The sequence below is a fragment of the Sclerotinia sclerotiorum genome, genomic scaffold (genome assembly GCF_000146945.2).
Source record: "Sclerotinia sclerotiorum 1980 UF-70 scaffold_5 genomic scaffold, whole genome shotgun sequence".
Lineage (NCBI taxonomy): Eukaryota > Fungi > Ascomycota > Leotiomycetes > Helotiales > Sclerotiniaceae > Sclerotinia > Sclerotinia sclerotiorum.
Window position 1 is genome coordinate 1755456 of NW_001820831.1, and position 15824 is coordinate 1771279.

Sequence of the window (15824 nt, forward strand, 5' to 3'; positions counted from 1 at the left end):
TGGTGGGGTGAAAAAAATTGGTCTGATAAAGAAAGGAAGCGCGTAGTTTCGACCCCGACCCCACCATAGTAATTAATTAATTAATTAACTATTGTTGTTGTTGTTGAGCCCACCCCCTCAATTGACTGCACTAAAACCAACATTACTCATACTTGTAAAGGGATATAAACCAGTTTTCAATTACAACCTGCAAATCTACTCATACAATTCTCACATACACAAACTTCAAAATGGCAAAGGATAAGGTAAGATTGTTCTTCCGAGTTTCATGAATCATACAAGAGCAAATAGAGCCTGAGCTGATGTATATTGACTCCAGGTCTGTCTCGCCTACAGTGGTGGTTTGGATACCAGCTGTATCTTAGCTTGGTTGATTGAGAAGGGATATGATGTCGTCTGCTTCATGGCCGATGTTGGTCAAGAGGGTATGATATTTTGCAGTTTCTTAAGGAAAGTAATATCTTGCTAATAAGAGAACAGAGGACTTTGAAGCTGCCAAGGCCAAGGCTTTGAAGATTGGAGCTGTTGCATGCTACGTTGAGGATTTAAAGAGGTATGCAAGCATTTTAGTCTTTGTTTGAGAATAAATCTAATATTGTATCCAGAGAATTCGTCGATGAGCTTTGCTTCCCTGCCGTTCAATGTAACGCCATCTACGAGAACGTATACTTGTTGGGTGAGTCACACATATCATATACAAGAGGATTTAAGGAGGGCTTGAGGCTAATGAGTTTGACAATCAGGTACATCTCTTGCTCGTCCAGTTATTGCTCGCGCACAAATCGACGTCGCCCAAAAGGAAGGATGTATTGCCGTATCTCACGGTTGTACTGGAAAGGGTAACGACCAAGTTCGATTCGAGCTCGCATTCTATGCTCTCCAACCAACCATCAAAGTCATTGCCCCATGGCGTCTTCCAGAATTCTACGAACGTTTCGCTGGCCGAAACGATCTCCTCGAGTACGCTGCTAAGGCAGGCATTCCAGTTAGCAGCACAAAGGCCAAGCCATGGAGTATGGATGAGAACTTGGCACACTGCAGTTACGAAGCTGGTATCTTGGAGGACCCAGATGTCACGCCACCAGAAGATATGTGGAAGTTGACTGTTGATCCATTGAAGGCTCCTGATCAACCAGAAGACTTCACTCTCGTTTTCGAAAAGGGTCTCCCCAAGAAGCTCATCACAAATGGTAAGACCATCACTGACTCTGTTGAACTCTTTCTCGAAGCCAATGCTATCGCTCGTCGTCATGGTGTTGGACGTATCGATATTGTCGAGAACCGTTTCATCGGTCTCAAATCCAGAGGATGTTACGAAACTCCTGGTCTCACCTGTCTCCGCGCTGCCCACGTTGATCTCGAAGGTCTCGTCATGGACCGTGAAGTCCGTGCTCTCCGTGATCAATTCGTTACCTACAATTACTCGAAGATCCTCTATAATGGTCTTTACTTCTCCCCTGAACGTGAGTTCATCGAGGAATCTATTGTTGCTTCCCAGAAGAATGTCAATGGACAAGTCAGATGTCGTGTGTATAAGGGTACCTTCAGTGTATTAGGTCGTTCCTCAGAGACCGAGAAGTTGTACGATGCAAGTGAGAGTTCTATGGATGAAATTGGTTCATTTGCTCCTGCGGATACTACCGGCTTCATTAGTGTTCAATCTATCAGATTGAAGAAGTATGGTGAGGCCAAGGCTGCTGCTGGTGAGAGACTATAGATAGATCTTGTCACCTTGATGGCTTGAACTTAGTCTGAGTCTCGGTTGGGATTGAGACACCCGGAAAGTTGCACAATCGCACCAACTGCGGATGGAGCACTGATTGTTTTCGATTCTCGGAGTGCAAAGGGGGATAGGAATATGATAAAACCAAAATGCTACACAAAAGTCGCATATAAATGAAGATAGACCAGCTTTTTCTTGCCAGTGCCGCTTCAATTCATGAAGTTTGTTTGTTCCAAGAAAAGACTTAATGGTGATTATTAATAAATATTAGATTCAGGACCTAGGTGATGTATTGCGTTCGCTTAAGTTGAGCATTCCCCTTTCTTCGCCTGGATCATTTCATCTGACCTCTCTTATATCATCACATCTCGTCTCATCCCGTTTCAAGGTTTTAGATACATGGCGAGGTGTACAATAATGTATGCATATGTATGCATGCGAGATGACGGCAGAGAACTATTTGGGGATATTGATCTTCTGGGTGGATTTTGGAGAAGGAGGGGGGAAACATCATTTTGAGTAGGTAATGATGGATAATAGAGGGTTTCCTAATGGGGATTGTAATGCATTTTGCGCACGGTTTGTGTTTGTGTTTGGTTTTGGTTTTGGTTTTGGGTGGGTGGCTGGGTAGGTTGGTAGTTGTAGGGCGGATGGGAATGGGATGAGATGTTGTAGTGTGTGGTATGTGGTGTTTTTTTGGGGGGATGTATATGGGCGTAATATAGATTAAGAGTTAAGGTAGCGGAAGGATCTTTTCATGAAGAAAGGAGGAAGAGGAAAGGCGGAAGGATGTATATGAGATGTTTTGTTGGCCAATTTTGTAGACTAGTTGGTCATTGGGTGCGGATATTTAACGTGGTAAAATGTATACCCGATTGCAATCGCAATCCAATATCGCTCGAGTATACTGTCTGGAAAGAAAGATAGATACAGCGTTCATAGTATTCTACTAGCACTTCATATTTTGAGTGGGAGGGAGGGTGGGGAGCCGGTGTTGATGTAAGATTATATGATGTGGTGGTTTTTAGAGGAGGTAGGTGGGGTGGATGTTGGGATGGATATGTATGACGTGTGGATGGTATGGTATAATATAAATCGATGTATGTATGTGTTCTAATATCTGGTCAGTGAATTTGGGTAAGAATTGATGGGTTTTTTGCTGGATTTTCCTTGGATTGTTTTTCTGGGAGGGGATGAAGAAGAAGTGGGTGAGAGGGATGGAGGTGATAGGTGTATATATAGATATATGATCAAGACGATAGTATTTAGACATAAGCTCTATTAAATTAATTATTATATATACGAATATGTCCTTTTTCAGTCTTTAATACTTTGTGAAGTAAATATATCTAATATGTAATAATACAGTGATAGTGATAGGGCTTATATATAAAAAAGAAACTCAAGAGGCTTTTATCATCTGTTCCTTAACTATGATATAAAAGTTCTGTATTATACAGAGTATGTTTTCTGTGTATATGATGATGGGGGCAATCCGTCAAATTTCCTTTCTTCCTTTCTTTCCTTTTCCTTCTTTTCTCGACTCACTTCAATTGAGTTCTGATTTGATTAATTTTAATCAATAAAAGAAACCAATCTTCGAATCACCAATCCTAGACTACGAATTGGATCGAAATCGGAGATATATCAGTATTTAGATATTCAAATATCTAGTGTATGGGTCGCAAAAGCGATTTATGGAGAATATAATATACCAGCTACACTATAAAGTGATATTCTTACGTAGCATTACCTAGTATATACATGATAGGGCTTGATGGATGTATAAACAGGGCATGGGATGAAGAGATTGAAGATTCCCGTGTGGATGTGTGTGGGTGGGTGGTATTTGCAATTGGTGTTGGTTTGGTAACACAGAGATATGAGCGGTGCGGTGCGTCTTCTTCTGATTTGGGATTTGTAGAATCAGAGTAAATAAGATTTGGAGATCAGATGATGGGGAAGGAGAAGGTGAAGGGGAAGGGGATGGAGAAGTTGGGATTGTGTGGATTTCTATTTTGTGCTTGGTTGAATATTATTGGTTGGTTTATTGCTGATGTTGAGACTGATGCTGATGGGTTTTTTCTTTCCTACATAGGTACTTGTTTGTTCGTATTTCACAGCTAGCTGTAGCTGTAGCATCTTCAACTAGATGTTGTGGCTGTGGTACTTAGCTACTATACTTTAGAGTAATATTTATCTGGCTATAGAAAAACACTCCATCTCCACCTCAACATGAAACAATTCCCGAAGATATAACCCATAGAGCGATATAGCCAGACAAAATAATCTTGAAGGAATAATAACCACAAAAATAATATCTAAAAAATAAAACAGGAATAAAAAAGACACACCAATCCCCTATCTTACAATTCCAACAATCACAACAGCAAATGAATCCTCAACTAATTCCAGAACAAACTCGTACCACCTACCCATCCTCGCACCCACTAAGGCGCAAAGATCGAGTACACATATAAGCCTACCGGGTATCTCGTACCTGCACGGATAAGCGGACACTTACATACATACATACATACATCCGGCACCGGTACTCGTACTAAAGAGCATCAGATGAACAAGCAGGCAGGTAGGTAATTAAGTAAGCGTGAAGGACTCGTACCTGATTGAACCTTTAAAGCGGTAAGATGGTTGGCTTAATTTTGGTTGGCTTTGGTTCATCGGTTTTCAGATATGATACGGTGATACCCGTCTTATTCTTACAGCGTTTGTGATAGATGCATAGTATGTTGCTGACGGAGTACAGAAATCTGCAGTGAGCTTTTCTAGAAGTTTTCTATTTGAGTTCGAATTCGAGTTATGTATGCATGGTTGATTAGTAAGGATGAGTTAATTAATTAGTTAATATGTTTTCTTTGGCGGGTTCTGTCCTATAGCATATAGGCTAAATGGAAAGAGAGGGTTTGGGAAGAAGTGCTGGGTAAATAAATGACTTTAAACGGATCGGATGGATACGTAAGGGAGACACTATAGTGCAGATGGGGGCCGAGTAAAACGTGGTGAGGAGTGCATATTGTGACGGAGGAGTACATGATGCATTTATTTGTTCATTTATTATGCGTACCTAGGTACTGTAGCTTGCTCGTATAATAGTGGAATATACTCTGCAGAACGAATCTTGGACAGTATATTGATATACACAGTGACATAGTACGTATTTGTACATGACCTCATAACCTAATAACCCCCCAGGAAAAAAGCAACAGACGGACAAATAAATCATATCAATCATGGAGAAAAAACGGCACGGTAGAATTGATCTTCAAACAAAAAGTATGCATGGAAATGCATGAAAATGGGGAAAATCATCTATATGGAGTAATTATCGCGTGGGAATTGAGATATATAGATAGATGCCTAGAATCTAGATTTATATTCTGGAGACGAAACGAAACGATCCGTATACCCGGAGACTAAGGACAGAGCAGTGAATAATATTATTCATTAATGGGATATTTTTTGAATTGGGAGATAGAAATAAAATCTAGATCTATCTGTTTATTTGTATATATGTATGTACTATGTGCGGAGTATTTAGTACCTTGTGGTTGGCGAAAGTAGAAAAGTATGCTACGCTAGGTACCTAGCCGATGAGCTCATGAATGAATGATGAAAGATTCGAAAAATGGATTGAGATATTTACGACAATAGTTAATTCGTAATCACTTACTTTCTTTCTCAATAAGGCACAGCAGTTCGTTCATTCATTCCAAGCAGCCCTAGCTAAGAGTCCTCTGTTCTTTATCGACTACTACCTACCTAGGTACTAAAACTCCAAGCATCAATTCCAACTTTCAAGAGTCTATGCCGTAGATCCCGAGACATGGGTCATGTTTTTCATATTGTTCATACACATACATATTAAATCATCAAATCATCAAATCAACAGATACTGTATAGTATAGGAATTAAAATTCCTCCATAGATTTCAACAAATTTTCTTTACCTACCTACCTAACTTAAGTTACCCGTGTACCCGTGCGTGCCGTTTGTGGAGAAGTAAGATACCTACGGAGCTAGTAGATACCCAGAAAGGTAGGTAGGTAAGTAGGTAACTTCAATTGAGACATCTCGCGCGAAGGAGCTGAGCAGAGAGCGCGAGACGAAATGAAATCAAATGAAATGAAATGAAAGGAGACGAGACGAAAGGAATAATAAATACCTAGGTAATAATTGTTATAGAGTTATGGAGCAGATGGATTATTCATATTCACCGTACGTACTCGGAATAGTTGATACATACATACAGTATAGTTTAGTATAAGTATAGTACGACGGATGGCTACGGGGGGTAGTATTTTTATTTGTATTTGCATGGGGCAGTAGTAGCAGTAGTAGCAGCAGTATAAACTATAAAGAAGCGAGATGAAGAAATGAAGAAAGTATGTGTATGGATATGGATATGGGTGTGTGGGTGTGAATGAGAAACCTAGATATTAAACCAGGGAAAAACGTGGAAAACATTCAGCTGTCAGGGATCTTTCGACACATCCATTCATCCATCCATCTACAGATTCATTCGACAGACAGACAGACACAGGAGAAAATCATAATTTTAGATACCTATGGGAGGGTAGTATTTGCGGCGTAGAGCACGAGGGATACAGGGTTTCTATTAAGTGTGTTAGTGTTAGTGTTAGAGTGACCAGGGATCCACAACCCACATAAGCGGTAAAAAAAATAGAAGGTTGGGGGATTTTAGAAGGAAGGAATGGGTTTTGGCTTTCTTTGGGACTAAACCGGTAGGTATGTAGACAGGTAAGTAAGATCTCAATTCACAAGATGCCGCATACATAGGATGTAATACTATAATATGAATGAATTACTGTTTCTAGAATGGAGGATGGAGAAAGGAGGAATTACTGGGTGTTCAGTCGGGGATACTTTATGTAGGTACCTACCTAGGTAGTGCTTATTGACAAAAGGCGTGGTGGGTATACGAATACTACATTGCAGCATGGTAATTAATTACGTCGTTGATTGAAGGGAACTTAATACATATGTAGCTAGTAAATGCGATGAAGGAGTTAACAAAACGTTATTGTCTTGGAAATTGATAGAGACACATGTGACAGTCTGTGTATCCAATTTGCGGGATGAATCCTTCTTCGAAGATGCCTTATTTAGGGTTGTACTGTACACGCGGAAGGAATGAGGCCCCTTGTACTTGTGTAAACATGGCTAGTTACAAACAAATTCGGTCCGAGGTAACTAATGTCTCAATCATTGACAGTGTCAACCGCATTTATTTGTGACAAACGTGAATGCGAATTAGGATATTCCATCATACTTCCAGTCCAAGATCTTCAACGGGCTCTCTCTAAAAATAGTGGATCATCCTCCCTAATGCATGAAGAGATCAGACAGGGTAAGCACTTAAGTTCGGGTGATATTTAGTATTCATCAACCAGTCATTAATATGTCAGCAGAACCTCGTGCGAGCAAGGATCGAAGCGGGGGTGGGTATATGGTGGCGCGATGAGATTGCCGCCGAGGACACAGTGAAGGTTAGTGATGTATTTACCGATCCGTCAATTTCTATGATACATTGCATGACCCAAAGAACCAGCCCAGCCAGCTCTGTCGCTTTGTACGGATTGCTTCATCTATTCCCGAACTTAGATTCGTGTGACCTTTTTCGTTTGGATCATCTCGATATGGCGTATTGATATTCTCTTTGTCTTTTGTGGCGGATATTGACATGATGGCCAGGGAAAAATCCCCCTCTTGGCTACCGAAGAAGCTTATTTGTGTTAGTAAATGTGACATTTGATGGACTGACGGGAATACCTTCGCATCATGATGCTAAATCTTTTGATATTCTTTAGATTCAAAGGAGTGGCATCTTTCATTTCCCGCCCTCTATAAGTGGGCTTCAAATCTGCCCATTTCACAAAAAGGAGTGAATGATCTACAGGGCCTTTGAAGTCAAACTCCCAGCTAATAGTACTTTGTTCTCTACCATTAGGACTTTTGGGAAGCAATTCATCTTTGATGATGAAGGTGTATTGTTTTTGATCACTCTTTCCGAGATCGAGTAAAATTCCATCAAAGGCCGTAAGGTCCCACTACAGATTCAGTTGTTAGCTTAGAGTCCAAGGTCAATTGATAGACTTTCCGCAGAAGTGTCTCGCCACAGAATTGCCTAATGCGTATATTTATCACTACTGTAGAGATGAATAAGCGCTTGCTTTCTTCTGCATCGATTAAAGCGTTTTAGTATCCATTCAACTCCACAAACAAGGGGTATTTCCCGGCCGCCATGAGACACCGATCTGTGTCTGACATAGTAATACAGCTTTGTACTTAGCCGTATGTAGAACAGAATTTCGTAATAGTCTAACGGAATTGGAAGCCATGTACTAGTGTAGCATTCTAGATTGTGTATCCAAATATCGCGGGTTGCCTTGAAACACGTGCGCTCCATGTTCTAACCGCATTTTGACATTCAGAAATTGCATTGGAAAGGTATTGAAAAGATCGAGTAAATTTCCCAACTAGAACTTAACGAATGTAACGGTATATGTCTGAGAATGGGAGGTGGCTGAACAAATAGAATGCAACCAGCCCCTTTGGTGATATCAAACTCTTGATTGGAACTCTGAACATAGGAACATGGGAATAGAATCATGCTTCATTTTACAAACTTACAGTATGGTCTGCAGTGGTTCTTTGGGATGCGAAACCTGCACCTCCGAGAGTCTTAATATCGAGGGTACCACTGAATGTAGCTACAGACGAAGTTGAGCATTCGAGGTATGATTGGGAAGCTCCACCCCTAACTCTATCATCACTTGAGGTCCAATCGAGAGCCGACCAAGGCCTTGAGAAATAAAGCATTAGTATAATGCTGTAGAACTGCTTGCATGGAGATGTGATGCTCACTTTGACCCGCCAAAAAGATCCATTAATAGAATCGAGGTCGATTAACGTCTGGATTTCTAAACAATGGGATGATCTAAAGTGCTCTATGTATCGTATGAGTCCGTGATACTCTAATAGTAATAGCAATGGTGATGGCGATTAGGATAGTGATGATGATGTTGATGTTGATGTTGATGGAGGCAAATGGTAATGACGTTATGACACTGGGGAGGATGGAAACTTCCGTTCCGTTATGGATCAACACAAGCTGGCAGAGATACCTCTAGCCTTTTGGTAAGGGGATTAGCTCTTAGACAACTCACTGCATTGACTTGTCGAAATAAAAGGATTAATTTCAAATACTGTCCCGTATAGATTATCCAATGATTTTGAAGTTATCCCCAGTAAGATCTTACATGAAAAATGTAGATCTTACAGTATAATCATTAATCATTAATCATTTACCAAGTCTTCGGGTCTTCATTTCACTAAGCGCGTTTTTTTTGACCTTTGTAAGGAAAAAAGGAATTCCGATCCGTGCGTCAAATCAAGCAATTGGCAATTGTGGGGTCTGAGATGTTTTGGGTACACTCGGACTTTGTGGTCTGTTTTCTTATTTTTTTTTTTCAATACTGCTAATGCTTGATCTAATGCTTGATCCAACAACACTACCAACAAAATCATAACAAACACCAACAGTAGCACTAATACCTCAAGGATCATCACCGTTAATTTACAACAACACCATGCATTAACCGTTCGACTGCGGCGACTGGATATTAGGAAAGAGCTCATCCATCGGTCGTCAAAGAGTATAACCCGAGTTCGCACGGAAAATTCATCACAGATGGATCTTTCGAACGAGAAGCTCTGGCCTTATCCTTCCGTCTCCTTGCTCGAATCATGATGGCCCCCAACCCCGCGGGGTGTTTAACAGGTCCGTTAGCCGATGATACACACTGTTTGGACGGAGATAGTAGGCCTTGCAGATCCAGTCTCGGTCCCGGTGTGGAGATAAGAATTGTGTATGTTGGCGGCTGTGAATATATCTATTTTGAGCATGGCATTTGGTGCATGGCGATGAGATACCCACGCAAATTATATGACATGTCACAATGCTATTGAAAATATTTGGAATGCGAGATTTAGAGAAGTCATTTCCAGGTTTTGCTATACAAAAGAATGAAAGGAAAAAAACACTAATCGTACTGGGTATTTACATTAGGATCGTTCCTTCATTTCTACCAGCAGTAAATCAAACTCCGTACACTCCTGACTCCCATTGATTTGTTCCTCCCAGATCTTCCCTCATTTCCAAGCAATGCCCAGATCCCATCTAAAGCGAGTGTCGAGCACTTCGAACTCTGTTTCACATATCCCAAGCAAAAGAATCAAATATCCTGAATCGTCATTTTGAGACCCTCTCTCATATATGCGTCATCATGCGTGGTGACGGAGGCATGGACAGAGGAGTAGTGGGATATTGGTATCCGGACTCGGAACATGTGGTAGAATGCTCGTAAGAGTGTGATAGAGGTGGCGTCTGCATATATCTGTTAGGACCCAAACCAAGTGGCTTTGCAGCTTGAGGGTGCCTTACATGAGGATTATCATAACCGTGATGTGAATGAATATCGATTGCTGGCAAGCCTTGGTAGCTCATATTGTAGGGACTCATGGTATCTTCAGGTTCCCGCTTGATTGCGTCGTTGAAGTGCATCATGGAAGGTAAAGTCACTGGCACTGCAGGTGCCATGTAATGCTGGTATGCTTCTGATCGTTCACTGTCGGAAATGGCGCGATATGGCTGTGAATGTGGGTATGGTGGGTAGGAAATATCCTCGGGAGCAGGGTATGTGTGATATGTGAATAGAGGTGGTGTTCTAGATCCATCACGATCGAAATTTTGAGAGAAGATGATCTCGTCATCGCTGTGCATGGGAGGTGTGTATTGGCTAGGCAAGAGTCTTGGAGAGACCTGTCGTTGCACATTTTCTGGGCTCCTTCTGTATTGTTGATTCTCGTTGCTGCGCTCTGGTTGTTGATGGAGCTCCACATGCGCTTGAGGTGGGGAAGCTGAAGAGGAACCGGCTCTGCGCTCGAGGTCTTCGAGACGTCTCTTGAGCTTCTTGCCTAAAAGTAAAGAGTTAGTGGCCGTTGATGATTCAAAGCTATGACAGAAGAACTTACGGTAGTTTCTTTGAGCAATACGATTCTGAATTCTTCGGCGCTCAGCAAGATCGGAAATCTTGGTCCAGTCTTCATCTGGATTGGCAGAACTGCTGAAAGCGCTGCTGGTGCCGTGAGTTGTCATGTGTCTGGCGGTAGTAGACGTAGAGTATGAATAGCTGTGTCGAGACATGTTGATAGTTTGTTCAAAGTAATGGAAGGGTGCTGATGGATGATCAAAGATAGAAAGGTGGAAGATAGAACTTGAGCAGGCTTGGAGGATCTGAAGGACTGTTGCAGCAAGGTCTTGAGTTGCGCCTACACTGGGGAGCATTCCTTGATATATATGTGAATGCGGGATAACCAAACTGACGCAGCTATACGGAATTCTCAAACCACTTGGCCCCGAATCCTGGCGCACCTCTTGCTCAGCTACACTACAACACAAACGACGAAACCCTGTCCAAAAACCCTAGAAGAAGAAAATGCCCTGCAATTACTTTCGATACCCTGCACAGCATGCCCCCCTTGCAAGCCACTTTGCACACCCTGTTCAAAACGGCCGGGAGGTGCGCCGTGCAGCTGGGGCAATCGATTCTGCCAGAACGAACACACACCATCCCATAGACACCGAGTCCAAACCTAAAAAGGGTACACTCATCCACATGCATATGTGAGGCGCACTAAAGATCCAATTTCGTGGTCAAAGTCTCTCAAATTGGAATTGTGGATTAATTAAGGACCATTAATAGATTTCCGCCATATCATTCACATCACCAATGTCTATCTCGTAAAGCAGCACCAACCACAACCAGCCAACCATCGTCACCCACCTCCAGCCGGAATAATCATTCCAGAAAGATGTGTGTGAATGTGTGTGATGGAATGGAGATAAATTTAGAAACATTTTCACTCTGATGAACTAACAATTTGACTAACTCGACTAATTGACTAAAATTCATGATTCCAGAGATAGAAACATTTCAAACAAAATGTACAGGAGGCAGTAAAAAGACATAGTATTAGTCCCTATTATTACGAAGTATTACTAGCTCACCAGCCCTATGGCAGTAAAGATGACCGACCACACATTCATTGTCTGGGTATTGATGAAGCACCAACCACAGGAAAAGCTATTTTGAAGCCTTCCTCGAACCATGAACCATGAACCGATGAACGCACCAACACAATACACAATCTACTACTAACTAACTTCCTTCTCACTGTCCATTTAGACTTACCACTTCCCCATATTGGTATTCTCCTCGTTCTTGTCCCCATGGTGTCAATGTTAATTTTAGATGTAGACCTAACAGCTCGTACCAGCATCCAATATTCGTCTCGTAGGTACGACTGTAATGGATGTGTAATTAGTTTACATACTGCGTAGTGACAAGACAAGACAAGGCAAGGAATGTCTAATGGTTAGCAAGGTAAGTAGCAACGGTGACAATCATCTAATCGGGCCCATCTATCAAATCGCTCTAAAATGGTGTTATTGGGTTATTGGGGCAATGTCTGTACATTCGTGACTTAGTCTGAGTACCAGCCACGATATCAAATCAATTCCATGCCCAGGTCGAGATAATTATCACATCACAGTGCATCCGTCTTGTCGCATAGTCAAAAAGTGGTTGCCTGAAGACCTTTCTCGGACCATCGGACCCTGGCACAAAAGTAAAACCTCGAGAGCGATAAACGACACGATAGACATTAATTCACTGGATTAGTTACGAGTTTACGGGTTACGGAAGTTCATTATCAGACATATTCGAGAACATCATCTTGGCCATGCTGGGCCCTATTCATGGAAAGCATGGCCTTCTGGACTGGGATTGGAGGCTCCATTTTAGTACATCGGACGCCATGAATGTGTAAACGAAACGATTCCATCACACCTGTGAACCAACGCCTAACTAGTAGCCTCTAAGCCCGTCCTTTACCTTGTTTCCCTTTTACGATGTCTGCTCAAAGGATAATCACACGATTCCTTTGAGGTCGCCGACATTGTTTCTAACGTGGCTAAAATCTATTCATGGCATTTGTAGATGTGAAGCTTTAGGATGATACATATATACAGATATATATAAATATATATATATTTATATATATATATCATCAAGCATTTACTACTATCGCTAGGTAACGATTGATTATTTACAGGGTCGGGTTTTAGGAGGGGTTTAGATAAGTGCGTAGCTTATGTAGGTACGTACGTAAAACTAGGTTAACTACCGGGAAAAGCTTCCCTATAGGTCGGATCTGCCCTCAATGGATTTTAATCACTATCGCCATGCATCACCATGCATCCATCATATATACAAACTCCATATATACATACCTGGTATATATGTTTTATTGTTTTTCCAAAACAGATCCAATCTGCCCAATCTCTACGGAAGAAATGATTGCGGGTGTCGCGATATACTTTCAAATATTCTAACTGGTGTTCACTCTCCATCAAACCCATAAAGCCAAGAGAATTCTTCAGCATCTTGAGATTGACATCGCCGTCTACTGTAATTGCACGATGAATCATTGATTGCGATTTGATCCATCCCAAGCCATATCCCTGCCGTGTCACATCCAGCCCTGGAAGTACACGTGCTTTGTCATATGTTTATTTTATTTGGGCGGTCGATGAGCGAGATATTTGGGGACGAGATAATAAAGTGATTGGAGGATAGACCGGAGGAGACCAGGGAAAAATGGGAAAAATGGGAGAAATGGGAAAAAACCCAAATGTTACTATATTTCCTGGGAACCAAACTCCACACACACCCATCGCACACCCCATCACAACAATTTAAACAACAAATCAAACCCTTGAACACACAGACACCCTCGACACCCTCGACACCCCGACCCCCCCGACCTTCTCCGCCATCAATCAAAGTCCACACCGCAGGAAAATTGGCTGCATGGACTGTTTTCACCCCTGTCATACACTTATCAGCCAATCACCATTGCAAATTCATGCTTTACCGAGCAAAGTCGTAATTCAACGACGGTGAGAAAGTCGAACAGTAGCGGAGTACCACAATTTAATGCTCATGTTACGAAAGGAAAGATGATTAACAAAGCATCCACACATCCTCGCATCTTCCATCCGGTGCGAGCGAATAACGCATTAGATGCCCAGATGGCCTCGTTGCGCATGACACCATTGACTGCTCAGCCCTACCCGGTCGCCATCTTCCCCTCTCATCTTTACAGATGCCAATTAATCCGAAAGTAGGCTTGTTGTGTTGTCTCTTCCTAACATCGTCTGCGGTAGCAACGACACAAACGGAATTGTTTTCCGCAATCATATCATTATCTATCCAACACCACGATGAAATCAATAATCTTAGGCATCAAAAGGGCTTCGAGACCTACTGTTACCAATCATTGGCTTTAGATCAGCTTTCTAGCATGGGGGGTTGATCGAGGCCGAGGTTTAGGATATGGTTACACATGTTTTGCGGTGAAGAGGATTTTTTTTTCTTCGCCATGAACGATCAGCAATGAACAAGAAAAGAACACCATATTGATTCGGATTTACGGCGAAAGTGTTCCAAAGGCTTTTGGCGGAATTAATGCCTTCCTTCACACCAATGATAGGTATCTAACTCCTAAATCCGTATGTATTGGCCAGTGCAACTCGCCAGGAATATTGATAGTTACGAGTCTGTCACTCCCGCCTGCCGCATCTTCCCCTTAATGTTTCCCCTTCATTTTGACAAATGACTCTGGTGAAGGAATTTTCCTATGTTTCTATTCCTATCATTATCCTATCTGTTCCCTTAGCCACCATCGTCGTCAGCAAAGTGCTTGTCTTTTCATGTTTATGACCAATCCATTTTCACTTCTAGATGGGTTAGTCACAGTACCGGAAAAAAAAAAAACTGAGGCCAATATAACTACATCAGACTACCGATCTAGTGATGACTGTTCATGGATTCATAAGCCTATGAAAGCTTACAGAAGCTTGTTCACTACTAAGAACCCAAAAGCCACCTGGGAGAATAGTCGACTGCCACATGCTGTCTCTCCAGCAGCAGTAGCAAGACCATCCAAGCCTCAGGGTACTCTGACCGGGTTCCTCGCATAGATACGTTTAAGGGCTCACCATCTCTAATGTAAGGGCTGGAGATTACCGGTTCCTGAATCGATAGTACTCATCTCATCTCGTAAATCTCTCATCTAACCTTCTAGAAGCGGAGTCTTTCGTCCGACTTGCATCTTTAGCAAAAATCTTGGCATCCGCATTACACTATTCTCTGGTATAACAGAATCAAGTCAAACTCAATAGAAATGTGGGTCACTGAAGCAGCATCGAAATCCTCGTGCGGTATTTTAAAATGGTAAGTCTGCGACGAAACGTTGAATTATAAGATCACGAAAGAGTACTCCGGCTCCAGCCCCTCGGGCCTCTCGCAAAGTGGGTAAATCCCATCTATCGTCCCGAGTCTCACGCCGTGGTGGAAAATGCTATATGGGTGTCTGTCCTCTTGCATTTACCGCGTGGCTCCCAGGATCCCTTTCTTACGGATGACATGATATATGCGGAACATCTCACTCATACCATTCTTTCATTCTTTCATTCTTTCATTCATTCATTGTTCTAGAGTACAAAGTAATATATAAAGTACCCGGGACCCTGGCATCCAGTCATCTATCTCCCTTAGTTTCTTAAAGTCTTATGTGATATCTTAATCCCACACAGGGCACTTACCTTACCTTACTTCATCATCGCTGACGATGGGATGATGAAAACACGTTTCCGTGCGTGGCATGCTTGGGGGGTTCACATCTGTGCGTGCGTGCGTATGTAAGCACCAACTAGCACGCTTTTATTACCAAGCCCCCTTCTCTGCAATTCTTTCTTCCGTTTTCCTTAATCACTGCTCTGTACTGTACTGTACTGCAAGCAACTCGTCGTTTAAAGTGCTGACATGACGCCCCGCTAGGTACCTATACTTTATTATTGGCATACCATTACCATCTGAATACACTGCGAGCACTCCAATACTCCCTCCTAGTAACAAAAGTACCGGGATAGAAA

General features: G+C 42.1%; 5 protein-coding genes across 5 annotated transcripts; 1 reads left to right on the forward strand and 4 right to left on the reverse strand.

The window, feature by feature from the left end:
- Positions 1–230: 230 nt before the first annotated feature.
- SS1G_04653 (argininosuccinate synthetase) lies at positions 231–1717 on the forward strand (the record flags this gene model as incomplete). Its single annotated transcript, XM_001594795.1, has 5 exons — positions 231–245; positions 320–425; positions 481–553; positions 606–676; positions 744–1717. The coding sequence occupies 5 exons, from the start codon at positions 231–233 to the stop codon at positions 1715–1717; spliced, it is 1239 nt and encodes a 412-aa protein (XP_001594845.1).
- Positions 1718–7282: 5565 nt separating this feature from the next.
- SS1G_04654 (hypothetical protein) lies at positions 7283–8652 on the reverse strand (the record flags this gene model as incomplete). The annotated part of the gene is made up of 4 exons (XM_001594796.1): positions 7283–7475; positions 7679–7812; positions 8396–8567; positions 8630–8652. 4 exons carry the CDS (start codon positions 8650–8652, stop codon positions 7283–7285), a joined length of 522 nt encoding a protein of 173 aa, XP_001594846.1.
- Positions 8653–10034: 1382 nt separating this feature from the next.
- SS1G_04655 (hypothetical protein) lies at positions 10035–10970 on the reverse strand (the record flags this gene model as incomplete). The annotated part of the gene is made up of 3 exons (XM_001594797.1): positions 10035–10151; positions 10209–10741; positions 10799–10970. 3 exons carry the CDS (start codon positions 10968–10970, stop codon positions 10035–10037), a joined length of 822 nt encoding a protein of 273 aa, XP_001594847.1.
- Positions 10971–11830: 860 nt separating this feature from the next.
- SS1G_04656 (predicted protein) lies at positions 11831–12570 on the reverse strand (the record flags this gene model as incomplete). Its single annotated transcript, XM_001594798.1, has 3 exons — positions 11831–11839; positions 12019–12130; positions 12527–12570. The coding sequence occupies 3 exons, from the start codon at positions 12568–12570 to the stop codon at positions 11831–11833; spliced, it is 165 nt and encodes a 54-aa protein (XP_001594848.1).
- Positions 12571–13227: 657 nt separating this feature from the next.
- On the reverse strand, positions 13228–14088 carry SS1G_04657 (predicted protein; the record flags this gene model as incomplete). The annotated part of the gene is made up of 3 exons (XM_001594799.1): positions 13228–13294; positions 13559–13715; positions 13962–14088. 3 exons carry the CDS (start codon positions 14086–14088, stop codon positions 13228–13230), a joined length of 351 nt encoding a protein of 116 aa, XP_001594849.1.
- Between the last annotated feature and the right edge of the window lie 1736 nt (positions 14089–15824).